This window comes from Mya arenaria, chromosome 4 (genome assembly GCF_026914265.1).
Source record: "Mya arenaria isolate MELC-2E11 chromosome 4, ASM2691426v1".
Lineage (NCBI taxonomy): Eukaryota > Metazoa > Mollusca > Bivalvia > Myida > Myidae > Mya > Mya arenaria.
This window is the reverse complement of record NC_069125.1, coordinates 1547213-1567505: the sequence shown is the minus strand read 5'-3', so window position 1 is coordinate 1567505 and position 20293 is coordinate 1547213. Positions and strand designations below refer to the sequence as shown.

Here is a 20293-nt window from a genome sequence, read left to right as displayed (position 1 = left end):
CTGGGTAAATCAGTCTTGGTGTTCTACATTGTATGTCTTTGGCTTTGACCCTGTGCCAATAAACGGGGTAAACTTATGTTTCAACTTTCGACTACTGTACTTGTTTCTGCAGTTTTTCATATAAATATTGACCCTGAAAATAATAACAATAATATACAAAACACTTTATATGGGCTGCTTATCACGTCACGGGCCATAAAACAACTATCAATCAGGATTTACCGACGATATTTCAACATATTATCAAAGCTAACAATTTATTAGGGTTATATATTTAAAGTAAGCCAGGGCAGCTGTTGTGATTTGCGCCATATTTTCATGTCTCTGTGCTTGAAATTGCTGTGCATCTATCATTGTTTTGCCAAACAGATGGGCGACGGGCATGCATGAAACTTTATCTCTAAACAGGCGCGAATTTGACAGACCCGGTGAGACCGCCATCCAAAAAATATACTTGGCAATGCCTTTCTCAACGGATCTGTTATGCCTCCGATATTTGACAAGTATTCTTGTCCTTGTGTAGAATTTAGACAACACAATTTGCGTTGTGACTCATCCTATTTTCGTTTATCCAGGAAGGGAGATATTTTCCATATTTCTGTGGCCTGTGAGCATAGAGTTGTTCTGTCTGACATTCAATTTTAGCCACCATATGTTTCGAACAACTTGGAAATATTTTCAGATCATCTTGTGTAATGTTATTTTTACAATCCACCTCACTGTTTATCTTTAAAAAAATGGACAATATCATCCACGAATAATTTCGCTCCGGATGATACGACATCTGGTATGTCATTAATAAAAACGAGAAACAAAATACACATTTACACATATCCTTGAGCAAGGAAGTATTCAGGTGTTCACGTTATATTTTTTTTAGGATTTTCTTTCTCAATTCGGAGATGAATACACAGCGTTGGGTATGTATTCAGCCGGAGAAGCTTTTTTGCAATCCATCCAGGTGTAACAACTATTCCCCGTAACTCATTGCCGAATTATAATCTGTACTCCTTTCATTTTTATACTCGCAATATTAAACTTTGTTTTACTTTGTTGTGTATTCTACTATGTAATTATTATATTGTTCATCGCGTACACACTCCGATTTACAATGCTTCACTCATTTATCTTATAATACCGGCAAACACTAGTGTATCGTTAACTTGTTCAAATATGCTTACTTTATCAATTCAATCATATATTATGCATGCCTTATACACGCACAGGGGTCACGGACACTACGGACTACGGACATTACGGACCAGACATTACGGACCAGATTTAGGGACACTACGGACCAGATTTAGGGACATTACGGACCATCTTCAGAAACTTACGGACCATCATTTATAATGTTTTTAAACATATTTTTTTTTAATTTATTCACTCATTGGTCTTAAATTTGTTAATAAATATTGAATATTAGTGCTCAGTATGAAAATTATCTTTAATGTAACTGAAAAATCCAGGAAATTCCAATGTTAAACATCAATGTATTTTTAATAAAATATTATAATAATTTGAATAATAATGAACGAAATATGTGTTTATCTTATAATTGTAAATGTGAATATTAATGTTTTCATATGTGATCGATTGCTTTCTGAAACGTCAACATGCCATAACCTCATTTTCCGCTAATTCTGAGCCACATGATAAATGGCAATGTAACCTACCAGTCGGATTGTGTATTGAGTCGTGGGTTCAGTGAAAGTGCGCCGTTACAATGGGTTTTCACACTTTTATGATTGCCAATTAAAGGTTGTCAGTATAATGTTTGTTTCTTTTGTTATATACCGCCGATAATTACGGGTACAATTATAACTAATAAACACTAATTAAGGCAACAGAAATTGACAGTTTTAAACATCAGTTTGCAAGAATTGCAACAAACACACATCGTTTATTTAATATATGCTCGATTTATTTTGGTAAATAAACTGTTTTGGAAAATATTTCTGCTCGATTTATTTTGGGAAATAAACTGTTTTGGAAAATATTTCTTCTGTTGCTTTTAACTGATTTAACTGCCGATCTTTCAAATTTCGTTCATTATTGTTCACATAATTGTTATAAATGCATAGGTCTTTAACACCTTTTGGAATTTCACAATATTTTATATTGAGATCTATTCGAACTTCACGGGATTTTTCACAGTTTTATGAAAGATATAACGTCATACTGAGCACTCATATTCAAGTATTTATTAACAAATTATAAACTAATGTGTGATTAATTTAAAAAAAAAAAATGTTTAAATCATGGTCCGTAAGATTCCGAAGATGGTCCGTAATGTCCCTAAATCTGGTCCGTAGTGTCTGGTCCGTAATGTCCATGGTCCGTAGTGTCCGTAATTAACGCACAGTGCCTACATCCGTTTTATATGTCCTCCTTTTTGGCAAGGTCGTATTTGTTCAGACTTCGAACATCAGCTCAAAGTTTCCTGTCATTATATAAGATGTACTACGAGTTTGTGCTCGTAACAAATGGGAGGGCAGGTCATCTAGAGGTGACTTCAAATGTATTAGTGTAACGTAACCAAACGCAACTTTTGCGAAAATATATAAAATGTTACACCGCTTGACAACTTCCTTTTCCGCCAACCAATTCCTTGTGTTGGTGCAACTTTTTGGTCGTGTCCAAGAATCGGACTCATCCAACACCAACTCGAAGAATTGCTGATACATTAAGCTACCAGAATGCCACCAAAGTTCGATCCTACCGCTGTTACTATTGGTAAGGCATAAGTAATAATTAATACCTCACAGATCGACCAAGAAATGAGCGACATGGTGATGCGACCAGCATGGTAATGTATTTTCACGTGTATTCCTTCAAACTGATCTTGGATATCTATAATGTTAATCAGGATTTTTGTTTGGAAGTAAAACATTTTTATCAGTGAGTGTTTCCTGTTGACTTGATTTGTCAAAATTGTAAGTTAAAAAAGTTTTCTGATTTTCAAAACGGTTAAAGGGCTTCAGGAAAAACTTCAGGATATGACCCATGTATATTTGACTTGTATGAATTGTTTGGTCTCGGGAATTTTCTAGAAAAGACCAGTATTTTTTATAAATTTGAATAAGTAATTTGCCTTTCTTCACAATTCATTAGTGTATTGCTTTTTGCTTGTTTAATTAGTTAAGTAGTTGAAATTACAAGCTTTTGCAGCTATTGTTAAAAAAATACTGAAATAAATCGCATGTTCCATTTGCAGTTGATCGAAATGGCTCGCAACGAGTCTTTTGACGATTTTCTGATTCAAGATAGGGATACATAAGAAATGTCAAAATTATTTTATAAAGTATCGCTGGCCTCACATTGTAGCTAGTTCCATCGTGAAGGCCGGGGTAATAGTATAAAAGGCAGACAGTCAAAAAATGGCCACTTTACTTGACCTCATAGAGCTGTCTGCTAGAACAGACTGCCAGTTCATTTTTTCAAATATACAAATAATTGAGGACAAAAAATGCTTAAATTTGCAGGATGGTTCATTAAATGTACAGTTTCATATACATATTTTGTGAATTATAAGTCTCTCAAACAGTTATAAGTACTACTTTCAAATATTTTTTTTTTTATAACTCCAAACAAATTTCCTGGTAGCAATGTTGATTGACAGATCTTGAAAGTTCATGACCCTCTTACAGCGAACTGAATTATCTGGGGTGATACGTACTATCAAATGGCTTATTATAACACAATTCAAAGAAGTTTTAGTTATGGTATATGAAACATTATTTATCTAATCTCACATGAGAAAGCAAAGGACAAATTGTTATGTATCACTCTATCCAAATGATATAACACCACAAGCCATGTGAATGTTTACAATCAAAACTGCTGACCAGAGCAGATCTCATAAACCCGATTAACCACGCCTCCTCTGCCAAATAGGCTTAATTGCTGTCCGGTAGGATATTTGGGGTCAGGTACCGCGGCCTTTAAGGGTCGCCATTTTAAACCACAAATGTTTAAAGAAACTAAGTTTTTCTCAAACTCCAGACAAACATAATTTAAGCAAATCATTCTTGCAGTATATGTGAAGGCTGTCGGAGGGGAAGTGCCGGCAACTTCCACACTTGCCCCCAAGATTGGTCCACTTGGTCTGGTAAGAAAACTTAAATGGATTATAAAGACTTGTGTAAAAGTTTAAAATCACTGACAAGATGTTAGAAAAATATGCCACCCATTATAACTTAAATGGGTATTCTAATTGGTGTTGTTCCCATGGTCTGAAATAATCATAAGTAGTTGAAATTAATTTTGTAAACTGTTTCAATAGTAAACAAGTTTAATTAACTAAATAACATTACTTTAATCATTGACCACATGTTCATGCTGGGTAACTTTTTCCAACTAGTCCCCTAAGAAGATTGGTGATGACATCCAGAAGAACACTGGAGACTGGAAGGGGTTGAAGATCACGTGTCGACTGACCATCCAGAACCGACAGGCAAAGGTTGATGTTGTGCCCAGCGCCTCATCGCTCATTATCAAGGCTCTTAAGGAGCCCCCAAGGGACAGGAAGAAGGTCAAACATGGTAATTTTGACTTGCACAGCTTACAATTTTTGTAATGTCCAGCCAGTGAGTTGTGGTGAGCTTGACATAGCTGTCATAATGGCGATTCCTTGTATGTGCGTGCATCTGTCTGAACTCAACCTTGTCCAGGCTAAATCTTGAACATGCATTAATTTATACATTTGTTCAAAAACTTAATATTCTGTACAAGACCTAGGTCTGTATCTCGGACTCGAAGATCAAGGTCACACTTTAGGTTAAATGTCAAAATACTTGTTGGGGATGTATCTTGACCATGCATGAAAGGATTTTCAAAAATCTGCCATGTATATTCACTATGATGAGATGTCTTTTGAAGCACAAAACCCAGGGTCAAGCTCACACCTAGATGTCAAATGTCAAAATGAGTATTGTTGATAGGACTGAACCTTGTGGGGGTGTATCCTGACCATGAATTATAGGAATTTCAAAAACTTGCTATGAAGGCAGCTTGTCGCAGGTTCTGTGTGTTCACCTGCCTGTCTGGTCTGGTCCTTGTCCAGGCTGCTACTTGTAAAACAGTTCGTTCAAGAAATGACCTGTGATTAATTTGAGATAGCCATGTATTAGCTTTTGAGCCAAAGGCTGAAATAAATTTTCTCAATGAGGTCACATTTTATTGCTTGACAAAACCAGCTTTACCACAGATTTACAATGAATTCATGTATAGATTGAATTTTTCGCCTGGACTAAGCTACTGAGGAAATGAAAGTTTTGGAAGCCAATGATTAATGACCATCACATACTAAAATGTTGAAATCCATGATAAAAGAGGTCCTGCAATTATGAGGCTGAAGATGCAATAGCATAAATGGTAGAAATCTGTTTGCGCATTTGCATACTTTTCATGAATATACATGTAGTTTTCTTTACCTAAATTGTTTGGGTGAAATTTCATAAATATGAACATGATTAAATTATTCACCATTTGGCATCTCTTATTTGGTTGCTTTTGTAGTCATTTTTATGCCCCCGAAGGTGGGCATATTAAAATCGCACCATCCGTCCGTCCGTCCAGCTCTGTAACTTTCCCTTGTATGGACAGATTTTAAAATAACTTGCCACATGTGTTCCACATAACCAAGACGACGTGTCGCGTGCAAGACCCATGTCCCTACCTCTAAGGTGAAAGATACACAAAGTGTTTATTCGCAAGGGAATTCTGAATATAAGGACATAACAGTGTAGGTTGTCAAGTATGGGTGGTATTTTTTTATGTTCAGAGGCAATTTAAAATAACTTGCCGTATGTATTTGACACGTAAAGGCAAGATCAACTTTTCATGTACTAACCTTGTTCATAGGTCAATGTCACATTCGGGGGCATTTGTCACATACTGTGACAGCTCTTGTTTTGCTTTAAATTTCATGCATTTACTGTGTAACATTGAAGGTTAAGTTGTTATAATATTTGTATGAAAATAATGCAATGACTAATCCTATTTTTTTTGAAAATGATGTGTATTATGTACTTGCAATATGAACTTTTTTGTAATTTCCAGTGAAGCACTCCGGTAACCTGGCATTTGAGGAGATCGTGAAGATTGCCAAGACCATGAGGATGAGGAGTATGGCCAAGGACCTCTCTGGAACTGTCAAGGAAATGCTTGGTAAACTAAATTTTTAATATATACACTCTAAATTGGCAATGTCAGTCATTTGGACCTCGGGAAAAACTTCCAAGAAAACAAACCTTCAATAGGAAACCCAAAATATTTGATAAAATGTTTATCATAGCCGGAACATCAAGATAACGAGTTTGACATAGCCAGTTTTGACTGTATGTTTATACATATGTCTCCATGTAGATCATACACTTCTATGTTTACATACATATTACACAGTTAGCTCAAGAAATGACCTATGATTAAATTGAGATAGACATGTATTAGCTTTTGAGCCAAAGGCTGAAATAAATTTTCTCTATGAGGTCACATTTTATTGCCTGACAAAACAAGCTTTATCACAGATTTACAATGAATTCATGTATAGATTGAATTTTTCGCTTGGACTAGACTACTGAGGAAATGAAAGTTTTGGAAGCCAATGATTAATGACCATCACATACTAAAATGTTGAATTCTATGATAAAAGAGGTCCTGCAATTATGAGGCTTCTGGTTGAAAAGCATAATGGGAGAATTCTAGGTTGCTCATTTTTGTGTGCTTTATGTAGTTTAAAAATGTCTGAAATACAGTTGAACGCCATTAATCCGAAATCATAGGGACCTGAAATCGTAGGGACCCAAAAATTTATTTTGGAGTAGCGATATTTCGGATTTACAATTTCCAGAAAATGACAGCGTTCAAGAATTCTAGATTCTAGTGGTGAAGATTGCAATGTCAGTTTCACTTTTCCAATACAATACATTCTGTTTGAGTGATCTTTTGTATACAAAAATATTTGATTTATTGCTTAATAAATGACAAATAATTATAGTTCTTTGTTAAAACAACATAAAACATTTAAAACAAAAACAGAGCACATGTATGCATTCGGAACATAACACAGTTTATAAAAAGCATGTTTAAATAGCACTGAAATTACACGTTGTTGACTCAGTATCGTTCATTTTTTTTAAAAGAATGATGCTATGTCTTGCATATCCAGTTTGTTAATAATGTCGTACACTACATCTCCCAAATTGAATTGCTCATTTTCTGAAATTGATGTTTGTAACATGCGCATGCTCACTGTCATTCTTTAACAAGCGCTAATTGTGCTCCGTTGTCACCCCAAGTAGATGCTCGAGTGCATTCGCAGTATGGTACGAAAAACTATGACGTGATCAAGTTCGAAATAAGAATTGATAAATATTAAATCGGCATCGTAATTTTTACCTCAGACTAGCGATTTTGGGTTAGATAAAAAATTTAGTTCAACAAAGGAGTAAAATCTGGACCAAAAAATAATTTTGGAATGGCGATAATTTCAGATAAAACAGTGTTCGGAAAAGCGGTGTTCAACTGTATTTCAATTTGTTTTGTATTTTTCGATATCTACATGGAAAAAAAAATATATACTTATTTTATTTTATGGTGGGGAGGGGGGTTGGCATTGGAAATTGGACCATATTTTAGCTTTATTTGTTCAAGAGGAACAAACACTGTAGATTGACAGATATGGTGTAAATTGGCACACAAGAATTGTAAGGTCAATTTCCAGCAATTGACCAACATGTAAGTCATTGTTTTTTTAAGTTTGGACACTTCGCAATTAAGTGTATCTTGTCGCCAATTCCAAAATAACCCAAGCAAAACATGGTTTGAAAGTTAATTCCTTGCTACTAAATAAGTTGTTTGAAGCCTATGGCACTGTTTGAAATGATGAATTTAAAGACTTTCGTTCTCCTGAAGATCTGGGTTGAAATCATAACCTTTGCTGATCAAGCATGTGCCAAGTAATGTTATGCCTGACCTAGTCCCCCTGTGGCTGTTGAGAAATGGCATGGTGTATATAATCATGGAGCTTGGTAAAAAACCTTGATGGAACACTATAAGAGCAAGTTGTTGGTAAAAATTCAATTTTCAATGTCATAAAAGGTTAAACACCTACTTCTTTTTAGCTACATTTCCTACCCTACTTTGATCATGAAATACAAACCAATTAAGATTGTAAGGACATTATATAAAATTAAGAATATGAGCGATCCCAGAAAACCTGGCTTGAGCTCCTTCAACCACTTGATTAAAGGTCAGGTTTAGTGTTGGGAATCGGTTCCAATTTTACAATCGATAATCGGTTCCACTCAAGTAACCGATTATCGATAGTACAATCGTTTTTTTAAAATACTAGATAAAACCTAAAGTGAAGTTTTATTCATGCACATTATTAAACTCTTAATCATTATATGCATATACGTTATGTCTATGATTGAAGTAATTAAGTGTTATATAAAAAATAGTTCATTTTTACTTGCTCATTGTGGCTTTCATCTGCCATTTTGTTAAAAATAACGTCTGAACACATACTTATATTTTTTTCATTTTTCTTTTGATGATCGATTTTAACCAAATACAATCGATTGTTGCCGATTTCAGGCCCAACCAAGTGATGTTCCGATGATCGATTATAATCGATTTTCGATAATCGATCATCGGAATATCACTAGTCAGGTTACATTGAAAAGTAGTATCAAATGTTCGAAGAAATGCTAAAGCTAGTTGCCCCCTTTTTTACTCATTCTTAATTCAACTTGATTAATAGCCAATGATTAATGACCATCACAAACTAAACTGTTGAAATCTGTGATAACAAGAGGTCCTGCAATTATGAGGCTTCAGGTTTTAAAGCATGATGTGAGAATTATCAAGGCTGTCGTCCGAAATTTGTCCCTTGCTATTCTCACTGTTAAAGCTTAAACATAAATCCCTCATAATTTCCCACATAATGTAAAATGCCCCTTGATTTTGATTGCCTTCTATATGATGTCAGATGAACTGACTTTACTGATATTGTTTATTTGAAATTTCCTTTTTCTGGCAAAAGTCCCCTTTGAGAGAAGACTGTTAATATTGATTGCATAGTTTTGTGTCTAGTTTCAAAAGGATTCTTTGTTTGAAAGTTTTAATTCAAGATTTTATAAAAATGTTTTTTTTAGATATTCTGTTTCCTCGTAGAAGATTAGTTATGTAGTATTTTTGGCTTGAACTTGAGATTGTTGAGGAAGGAAGTACACAAGTCCAATGGCATTTTATAAAATGTTCATGTAGAAAGGATTAACTTGTCAACATCGAATATCTTTTATGTTCCAGGTACAGCCCAGTCAGTCGGTTGCACTGTTGATGGGAAACCCCCTCATGACGTCATTGACGGTGTCAATAATGGAGAATATGATGTCGCTGATGTAAGTGTATTATGGTATTTTCTTGTGTCATATCAGGTGAAATGTAAGTTTGCTAAATTCCCAAATAATAATCGAAAGCTTATGATGTGCATCTTGTTAAAAAATAGCTTAATACCTTATTTGGTGATGAAATTGGGACACATTTTATAAATCCAGTGGCAACTAGAAAATAGAACCTCTGTAAAAGTTCAAACCTATGGCACTGTTTGAAATGATGAATTTAAAGACTTTCGTTCTCCTGAAGATCTGGGTTGAAATCATAACCTTTGCTGATCAAGCATGTGCCAATTAATGTACATAGTGTGACCTTGTGTTTGCCTTGTTTATTATGATGTACGATTGTCATTATAGGAGTCTTTCTTTATTTTTCAGGACTAGAGATGAAGATCTTATTTTATGGAAAGAAAAAGAATAAAAACCCAAACAAGATTAGTCTTTCTTTGTCTCTTATAGGCCTAAGAAAGGTTTGTTTCAGATTTGTGACACTGACAATTCTTTTATTGCCCCCAAATTGTTCTAACTCGTATGACACTAAGTAATGCCCTTTGACAGTAATTGAACATGTCTTGTTAAAAATCAACCTACCTACCAACCAAAATCTATTTTTTTGGCATGTGACCAGAGACAACCCTATTTTGAAGGCCTTGTGTACGATTTTCGGATTTCTTGCACCGTCTAGGAAAACACTCATCTTTAGTCACTGAAATAAATTTATCTACCAGTTGTGCCTGTACTTGTAACAAGTTCTGTCTGGTCTGCATCAATCTTATGGTCAGAGTTAAAAATTGGTCGGCATAAGTGACCACAAGCGAGTGAATGCGTAACACAGTGTACCTGCCTTTGAGGCCATTGTTACAGCAACCTTCAGAAACTTCGTATGCTTTGCTATATAAAACCTTGTTGATAATACAGTTCGTGGCAGGTCCATCTTGTCATGTTGAATTTTAAAAAAAAACTGGCAGAAGTGACCATATGTAGCATAACTTGATAAGGATATGTTGTACACTCGTCTAGGACTTGAATACGTCATGCGCACCACTTATCCAAAATTGCATGTCCATAAAATATGCTGTGTTTCAATAATAATGGATTTTATTTCACAAGATTATAGAACATCGGTGATTTTAATTTATTGGCGAAGTCTTTAGTTTTAGTTGACAAGATCAACAAGTTAGTTAAAGATAACCTTCTTGTGCACATACGTTGTCAGGCATGTCTGGATTCATTAATTTCAAGATACGTGTCTCAGAGCTAAAATATATGAGACCTAGTTCTTTAATCCATTCGTTATCATAGAGTGAAGAGAACATATATTCGAATGCCTTGGTGTTAACTTGAAACATGTTCTGCCAAGGCTTAATGTGTCCTTCGTCAGCATCAGATGTCACAAAATATCCTGCATGCCCAGAATATTTACGCATACATCAAACTTTCACTACATTAAAGGCCACCCATAACAGTGCGTCCTGTTTTTTTGGTCCATATCTTTTTCGTTCATGGTCAGATCTCAAAATTATTTAGCAGAAGTGACCGTCCTTGCGTTGGGTGAATGTGTCCTGCGTTAGCCTCATATCAGTCATATGTCGTACAAAATATCCAGCGTGCTCAAAATGATTTCGTATAAACGGGGTCACTTCATTTAAGGTCGCCCTTTACAGTTTGTCCCGTTTTTGTTTGGTGCATATATTTATTTTGTTTGGTGCATTTATTTATTGTTCATAATCAGATTTTAAAATTATTTGGCAGAAAAGATCATCATAGCATGAGTCATGATTTGTCGCGCAAAAGTCCCTTGTCGCCACCGTCAAGGTCACAGTCAGCATGTGAAGACCCTGTCCCTCTATTCAAGGTCAAGATCACACTAACCTTCTGAACCTCGTGTGGTCTGTTAGTCCGTCCCGCTTTTTCCAGTCAATATTGTTCGGGTTTTAAAGTAATTTGGCTGAGGTGACCATATTATCAGGACCTGTTGCCCTTAAAACCACTGTCCCTACCTTCAAGGTCAAAGTCACAGCAACCTTCTACACTTTGTTTGTTATGCACTATAACTTGATAAGCCTAAATGATAATTGTTCGTGTCCGATCCATATAATTGTCATATAATGTTGAGTTTTAAATTTATTTGGCAGAAGTGACTACCATAGTATGAAGACTTCGGGCAAAAACAAAACAAGTGTTCAAAGCAACCTTCTAAGCTATGTATGGTCCTTCGGTCCATCCTGTTTTTGTAAGGTCCATATTTTATTCATGGTCGGCTTTTTAACCAGGTTTTCACATGGTGAAACCTGGTTATTAGAATGGCAAACGTCGTTGTTCGGGAGGCGTCAAACTCCCCTATGGAACTGAATAACTTTAGTAAGGGTTGACATATCTTGACCAAACTTGGTCTATAGAAAGAGTTTATGGGTACCTTTCATGGGATTGGGTTTAGGGTCAAGGTCACTGTTACTAAAAATAGAAAAACGGTTGAAACTGAATTACTTTAGTTAGGGATGACATATCTTGACTAAACTTGGTCTATAGGAAGAGTTTATTTAGACCTATTATGGGATTGCGTTTAGGGTCAAGGTCACTGTTACTAAAAATAGAAAAACGGTTGAAACTGAATAACTTTAGTTCGGGATGACATATCTTGACTAAACTTGGTCTATAGGAAGAGATTATTGAGACCTTTCATGGGATTGTGTTTGGGTCCCTAGGATCAAGGTCACTGTTGCTAAAAATAGAAAAACGGTTGAAACTGAATAACTTTAGTTAGGGATGACATATCTTGACTAAACTTGGTCTATAGGAAGAGTTAATGAAGACCTTTCATGGGATTGCGTTTGGGGTCCCTAGATTCAAGGTCACTGTTACTAAAAATAGAAAAACGGTTGAAACTGAATAACTTTAGTTAGGGATGACATATATTGACTAAACTTGGTCAATGTGAAGAGTTGATGGAGACCTTTCAGGATTGCGTTTAGGGTCAAGGTCACTGTTACTAAAAATAGAAAAAACGGTTGAAACTGAATAACTTTAGTTAGGGATGACATCTCTTGAATAAACTTCTATAGGAAGAGTTAATGGAGACCTTTCATGGGATTGCGTTTAGGGTCTCTAGGGTCAAGGTCACTGTTACTAAAAATAGAAAAACGGTTGAAACTGAATAACTTTAGTTAGGGATGACATATCTTGACTAAACTTGGTCAATAGGAAGAGTTTATGGAGACTTTTCATGGGATTGCGTTTAGGGTCCCTAGGGTCAAGGTCACTGTTACTAAAAATAGAAAAACGGTTGAAACTGAATAACTTAAGTTGGGGATGACATATCTTGACTAAACTTGGTCTATAGAAAGAGTTTATGGAGACCTTTCATGGGATTGCGTTTGGGGTCCCTAGGATCAAGGTCACTGTTACTTAAAATAGAAAAACGGTTGAAACTGAATAACTTTAGTTTGGGATGACATATCTTGACTAAACTTGGTCAATAAGAAGAGTTTATAGAGACCTTTCATGGGATTGCGTTTAGGGTCAAGGTAAAGATCACTGTTACTAAAAATAGAAAAACGGTGAAACTGAATAACTTTAGTTAGGGATGACATATCTTGACTCAACTTTGTCAATAGGAAGAGTTTATGAATACCTTTCATGGGATTGCGATTTGGGTCCCTTGGGTCAAGGTCACTGTTACTATAAATAGAAAAACGGTTGAAACCAAATAACTTTAGTTCGGGATGGCATATCTTGACTAAACTTGGTGTACAGGAAGAGTTTATAGATACCTTTCATGGGATTGCGTTTGGGGTCCCTAGGGTCAAGGTCACTGTTACTAAAAAATAGAAAAAACTGTTGAAACTGAATAACTTTAGTTAGGATTGACATATCTTGACCAAACTTGGTCTAAAGGAAGAGTTTATGGATACCTTTCATGGGATTGCATTTGGGGTCCCTAGGGTCAAGGTCACTGTTACTTAAAATAGAAAACTGGTTCAAACTGAATATCTTCAGTTAAGGTTGACATTTCTTGACCAAACTTTGTCTATAGGAAGAGTTTATGGATACTTTCATGGGATTGCGTTTTGGGGTCCCTAGATTCAAGGTCAAGGTCACTGTTGTTAAAAATAGAAAAACGGTTGAAACTGAATAATTTTAGTCAGAGTCTACATATCTTGAACAAACCAGGTATAAAGGATGAGTTTATGGATACCTTTCATGGGATTGCGTTTGGGGTCCCTAGATTCAAGGTCAAGGTCACTGTTACTAAAAATAGAAAAAAAACAGTTGAAACTGAATAACTTAAGTTAGGGTTGACATATCCTGACACAACTTGGTATAAAGGAAGTGTTTATGGATACCTTTCAATGGATTGCATTTGGGGTCCCTAGGTTCAAGGTCACTGATACTAAAAATAGAAAAACAGACACAGGCTGAAGTTCTTCTGTCAATCATTAAAAACCTGGTTTCGTCGCAATGCGGCGTTTCTTGTTTTATTTGTAATAGTTATGTCCGGTCCATATTTTTGTACATCTTGGTTATATTTGCTTCTATGAAATCGTGTTCGATTATCGGTCATACTTTCATAGAAACATTTAATTTCAATTTCGGAATAAATATACATATCGTATCCGAAAATTGATAGCTAATTATGCTAAATATGATAGTTTTACATGTATTGGATACCGAAAGTGAAACTAGACCAATTAGTAATTTAAATTTAATATTCTAAAAGTCTGGATTATTAATCATTAAGCATATCTAATAGCATATGTCTGTAGACTGAAAATAAATAGTAGAAAAGCAAAAACAATCTTAAGAAAAATGTAAAGATGGAATAGCAAGATACTCCAACATCAAAATGTACACTTTCTCGATTCAATACTCTTATATGTATTTGATCAGAACGCTTCTGAGTTTTATGTTCGGTTTGGTTTTTACAACTTAAACAAAAATAGCACACACAAATATTCACTTTTTACCCAATTTTCAAAGCATCTAAATGGTATTTTACGCTATTTGTTCGAGTATGGATACTGTTAAAAAGTTATTTTGAAAACAATCAGAATGGCAATAAAAGTATAACGTGATGTGTGGCAGTATCATGTGTGAGTGAAATGCATTCTAGCCTGTAGAATAAAGCACAAGTTCATACAAATAACCAAGTCAGGATCATGTTCGTCTCTTCATTGCAAAACATATAAATTTAGAAAAATAGATTAGAGTTGGTCTTGATATTAATGCCATTTTTTTCCAAATTTGTGTAGAGAAAGCCATCTACAATAATAAATCTTGAAATAATTCAAACGTAAATCTCTATTGTCAATCGATGAGTCGGAAATTCGATCCCCGGCGAACCACTAACAAACTAAATGACTTCCGAAAGGAACGTCAAATGGGTTCCTTTTGATAATTCTTCTATCCACTGTTGCACATTAAAGAAATAGAGAAGCTCTAACAAGGTTAACATCCAGTCGGTGCGATTTTGCCCACAAATAAATCGTTTAACGGATGTTTCGTGCGACAATGTTGCATGGTAATGCCCACCAACATTACCCAAACCCTGGCTGTACTGTACCCTACCTCACTGTACTACCGCACCATACACAATAACGCATATGTCTGTAACGAAAACATACACCTAATTTTGTACATAAACTAATCTTATTAAATTCGTTTAATAAAATGAATCAGCAGCTTATAGCTGTACTCTCACAGATCGATATACCATTTTTACAACCTTTTTTATTTTTTGTCTTGGAAGGAGCAAATCTTTGCGTAACTATCTCCAAACCAATGAAATAAGATTGCTGCCAAAAAAATCGGATCGTAGATTTTCATATTTCCGTTCGAAAATTAATGTTTTATGCCATAAACCGTTACTAACGGTTTAAGAAAAATGCATACAACATTAATTATTGAACTTAAATATAAAAATCTGCGATCTATTTTTTGTCAGCAGTCTTATATAACTTGTTTCCATGGATTTTCGCGAAAATTGGCTCGTTCCAAGACAAAAATAAAATAAAAAAGTTGTCAAAACGTTCAAACTGTGAGAGTAAATCCTTAAAGGCAATATTCCACTTGTACAGTACCCGGTGCGGCTGTACCGCGGTCCGACTGTTAGTAATAGCCGTCAGCAACCTATGAAAGTGCTTGTTTAATTTCAGATCACAGTTAAGAACTAATTCACTTAATTCAATATAATGGTTTCATCCCAAAGGCCTTGGAGAAAAAGTCAAGAATCGTTCCAAGTTTTTGTTTCATGTAAATTAATAATGCCCTCAGCATTGTGTACACACCGGTCTTACTGTCTATTTTTGAGACCGGTGTGTACACAATGATGCCCTCCGTTCTCTCGACTTTGAAAGCCGTATTTACTGTGCCGTTATGTCCAGATTAATACGGGTAGCGCACCATGCGCATGCGTCCAGAAGTTGGCAACGAATGTAAACAACATTATAATTGATAAATATTTTAGTATTTTAACCACGTGACTCTCAAGACTGTACATGTTGATTGGTGTCTGATGGTGTAATAAATCTGCTATTGGTTGATAACAATTTCATCCTCAGGAAATATGTCTAAGAGGCCAAACAATATCAATTGATTTGTTTAAATTTTAATTGGAACAGGTGCTCTCGAATGGAGTTTTAACAAGGTAATGTAGATGATTATGTATTTGTCCATAGAAAATTAGATCGGAAAAGTCTGTAATCTAATGCAATTGATATATAAATGAGTAGTGTTTAAATTTCCAGTCTTTATTTTACTCGTATCTGCAGTACATACATGTGTTTTAACAGGAAATTTTTAACAATGAATAATTTATTAAGTGAGTCGGTTATGGTGTTGCCTCGAAAGCACAAAGTTTACATCATAAACAAGAAGGTTACTAACTGACTAACATGTATATGTACTTTCTGAACAATTTTTTTTAAACAAGTTATAACTTACCTGTGGGTTTGAACGAACAAGTGTTATAAGATTGTTAAATTTAAAAAAAATCTGGCAATATTGACCTATGCAGTATATGTACATGATCAGAAAACCACGCAGGAAAAAGACTCAGCTAGGTTTTTCAGCTTCGGATAGGTAATTAGGTAAAACAATTTCAGTTAGTCAGACTTGTCTGGAGTGGCCTGGCATTGCAACTGGCACATTGGAGCGAAACACTGACATATATAAATATATATATATATGTATATGCAAAGAGGAGTAAAAATTATCCAGTCATGTGATAAATATGCTGATTCAAATTATAGACATCTGTCTTGAAAGGCAATAGTGCAGTGATTAGCAATTCTATACCTTATTCATGTAAATCAATTTTCAGAAATTTCCTGCAAAAACAAACACAAAAATGTGGAACCCCGCCACCAGTAGTGAGGGTGTTAGACGCTGTCTGGACATCCCTATCAAGCCCATGTCAAATCAGGTTGCTCGACCTATGCCACCACAGAAACCATTATGTCCAAAACCACCATATGCTTTGATAGATGGCAACTCAAAACCATCCAGGCCATATTCAGGTAAGATTTGACTTGAGTATACCTATTTTTAGGGAAAAAAGATCAACAAATAGTTATTACTATGCTAATGCAGTACCAAGTCATGGCATGATGTACATATAAATTGTAAAAATTAAAAGTATTACAGGTATCAGTTATATTCTCAATGGTAAATCTCAAATTGATTTTGTGATTGTTTGTTTAATTTAGCCCCACAAAGACGCATTGTAGCCCCATCAGAACAATGGAGATCACCAAACTACAGTGAGTCCCGTATGCCAGTGCGATCAAGAAGTTACTACGTGAACGATGAATACCCTAAATCCCACCCATATGCATGTAAGTGGATACAAACAATGTTGTGAAGATACAGATGTAATGCTTAACAAAGTCGTCCTCAGTTGAGTGCCCATCTGTCACTGGGTGTTTGTCCCTTATCTCAGTAAACCCTCTTGATGAGGGGGCAGGTATTGGTGATCAGGTGCTACCTTGTCTATGTTGACTTCCAAGTTGGTTTCGTGCATCGTAGCCAGAGTCAACTGAACGCTTTCTCTGCAGCTCTTCCCAAGAGCGTGGACATCTGTCTTACTGACTCTGATAAATATGAGAAATAATAAATTTGTCATATCTTAATGTGCAAAAATAAATACCAGCCTTACTGGTAAAAAATGTGTTTTTCAAATCTGAGGATGCATTTAGTTGACTACAAACAATCAATACTTGCCTTATTTGCAAATAATATGTTACCCATACCTGAAGATGCAAGTAAGTCAAAACAAACAATATATACCAGCCTTACTCGCAAATAATAATGATTATTATATACCCATCATAAATCCACACCCAATATATATCACAAAATACGGTAGTCCGTATTCCACTCCAGTGCAATACGGCCATATTCCACTCTTGTGATGTCACTTCATAACAAGTACTGTTGCACGATGTTAAAATGATGTCATAAAACAAAATAGTGCATAGTAAAAATGACATTTATTATGAAAACGTGTATCTTTTAAGTGATCTAACTAGTAATGTATATAATACAAGGGTTATAAGTACTGCGTTTTGATCCAGAATGTCCTATTTGACTCACATGGATTTTTGCAAATTTTGATTTCACTCGGCTTACACCTCGTGAAATCTGAATCTGCAAAAATCCACACGAGTCGAATACAACCTCCTGGATCAAAACGCAGTACTAATAACCCTATTTTACCTTCACTTAAGTATATATTATTCACTTCCTTAGATATTTGTATTCACAGTCATAGTGAAAAGTTGATTTAAAATGGTGCCATTATACAATTTTCTTCTTTCAATTGTTTGCAAGGCTTATTTATTACATATACAGCAAAATGCTAAATTTATATTTTACTAAGACTTTGATTTCTTACAAAATATTTGTTTAAGTATTCACGTTTCTGTGAATCAATTACCATTGTATACATCATGCTTGTAAACATCAATGTAAGATTTTTTCAAGAAATTGAAAAGTATGTTCTTGAATGTGTTTATTTTGATTAAAAATTCTAAAACGCTCATTATTTCATGGAGTTAACAAATTTTGTATATATCAGATCTTTTATATTTATTTCAGCGCGTGAAAGAGAAAATTTTGTGAAGAAGAACTTGGGTTACCCTGAGGTACAGAGAGGGAGAAGTGCTCAGATCCCGTCATATGATGCACTGGGGGATGCTCATCTCACAGAATACTGGGAAAGACGCTTTGGTGCCATACAGTCTGTTAGGGTTGGTCGGCTTTATTATAGTGTACTCATCACACTTCTTCAGCTGTGCAAGTTACAAGATATATTACCATTACATATATTACTAAAAAGAATGTTTATCATAAAGGAAAGAAAATTTTCTCAAGTTGGGATATAATGAAATAGGTGTTTTGATTAATGATACTTTCCTTTGAAAATATCATAAACCTGCATCAATGCAAAAAAATTAAACATTAAAACTTAAAATATAAACAGTTTCTTTCTAATTATATTTGTAGGTATCACCTATGTGATGTAAAACATATTTGTATAATTGAGTTTTATCTATATAGCTTATAAAGTGTGTTAGTGTAAAAAAGAAACTGCTGAAGCATTGTCCCAGGGAGGTATGTCTCTGGAAAGGACAAACAGGGTCAAGGCTTGTAATAAGAAAAAAATATGTAGGTTTACAAACATAATTAGGTCAGGCGAAATTTAACATCATCAGGTTGTGGGTTTTCAGAAAAAAAAAGTTGCACCAACTGAAGGAAGAAATAAGTTTTAAAAGGATTTTTTTTCGATGGCTCTTTGTTTTTTTACTGCCTGGAAGTTAATTTTAAAACAAGAACCTAATGATTTACATGGAATGAATTCGATGTGGCCTTATGTAGTTATATCCATGTTTAAAAGTTCTCATGATTCTGTGATTTCAGAGAAGAAACCGGCCCCAAAGTGCCCCTGGGTATGGCTCCAGGACGGGGAAGAAAGGGGAGGGCTCGGTATTGTACAAGGTCTTCATAACCACAGCGGACAAAAAGGGCGCCGGCACAGATGCTAAGGTAAGTCAAGATATAGGGAATACCTGTTTGTTTCAGTGTAAGATCTCGAAATAATTCACAGAATGAGCTGAGCACCAAAATATATATTTTTCTTTCGTAATACGCCTTAAGGAAATATATAATTAAAATGACAGTGAATTGTGCCAAACTGTACGCAAATGTTGAAATTGGTCATAGCCCTGTGTGTGCTACATGGTGTTTGGTATGGATGTTTGAATGATCTTAAATTTCAAAACAGTGAAAAGTATCAAATTGATAAGTCATTTCTAAGTATGTGGCCATGATTATGAACAATCTCAAATCTGAGTTCAGACTCATACGGCAAAACTACAAATCTTCATTTCATTGTAACTCACCTTCTAGTTAGGTACTGATGATGAAATTTGATTTGATAACTAATTCAAATTTCTTAATTACTTACCCTTATAAATGAATGTAAAGGATTATTTTTTTAATACAATAATGCTATTCTGATGCTGAGTCCAGACTAGGATTGGGGTAATTAAAGTGACACTCTTATTCAAAATCAATACATACACATATTTAACAAACATAAATTTTGATTGATAAAACTTAATCTACTAACTAAATAATGCATTTATGGAAAATATTAACTACTGATAATAAGATTGTAATTGTGAATTTAGTAGCAGAAAGCTAAAAAATATTAAATGATTGGTGAATGCTAAAATATTTACCGTGGTCTACTATAGTCTAATAAGGTAGAAGTACTGTGTTTTATGCTAATTTCTTTCAAATTGAACTCGATATCCTTTAGAAGAACTATTTTTTTTACATTTATTCATACTTTTTGGAATATTAAAACAATATTATTAATTGTAGTAAATCAT

The 20293-nt window shown here is 34.8% G+C and overlaps 1 protein-coding gene and 1 long non-coding RNA gene across 2 annotated transcripts in view; both read left to right on the top strand.

Annotated features, from left to right (window-relative positions):
- The first annotated feature begins 2650 nt into the window (after positions 1-2650).
- On the top strand, positions 2651-4429 carry LOC128232292 (uncharacterized). Its single transcript, XR_008260517.1, has 3 exons — positions 2651-2809; positions 4038-4111; positions 4364-4429. It is a non-coding gene; the product is annotated as an uncharacterized LOC128232292 (long non-coding RNA).
- Positions 4430-6123: 1694 nt separating this feature from the next.
- The window catches only part of LOC128232289 (lipoxygenase homology domain-containing protein 1-like), a 98978-nt gene continuing 84808 nt past the window's right edge, over positions 6124-20293 (top strand). Inside the window, exons 1-7 of the mRNA XM_052945769.1 lie at positions 6124-6171; positions 9316-9407; positions 9780-9871; positions 16720-16915; positions 17105-17233; positions 18495-18646; positions 19317-19442. Coding sequence (XP_052801729.1) covers positions 9788-9871; positions 16720-16915; positions 17105-17233; positions 18495-18646; positions 19317-19442 — 687 coding nt within the window. The 5' untranslated portion in view covers positions 6124-6171; positions 9316-9407; positions 9780-9787. The remainder of the gene's footprint in view (positions 6172-9315; positions 9408-9779; positions 9872-16719; positions 16916-17104; positions 17234-18494; positions 18647-19316; positions 19443-20293) is intronic.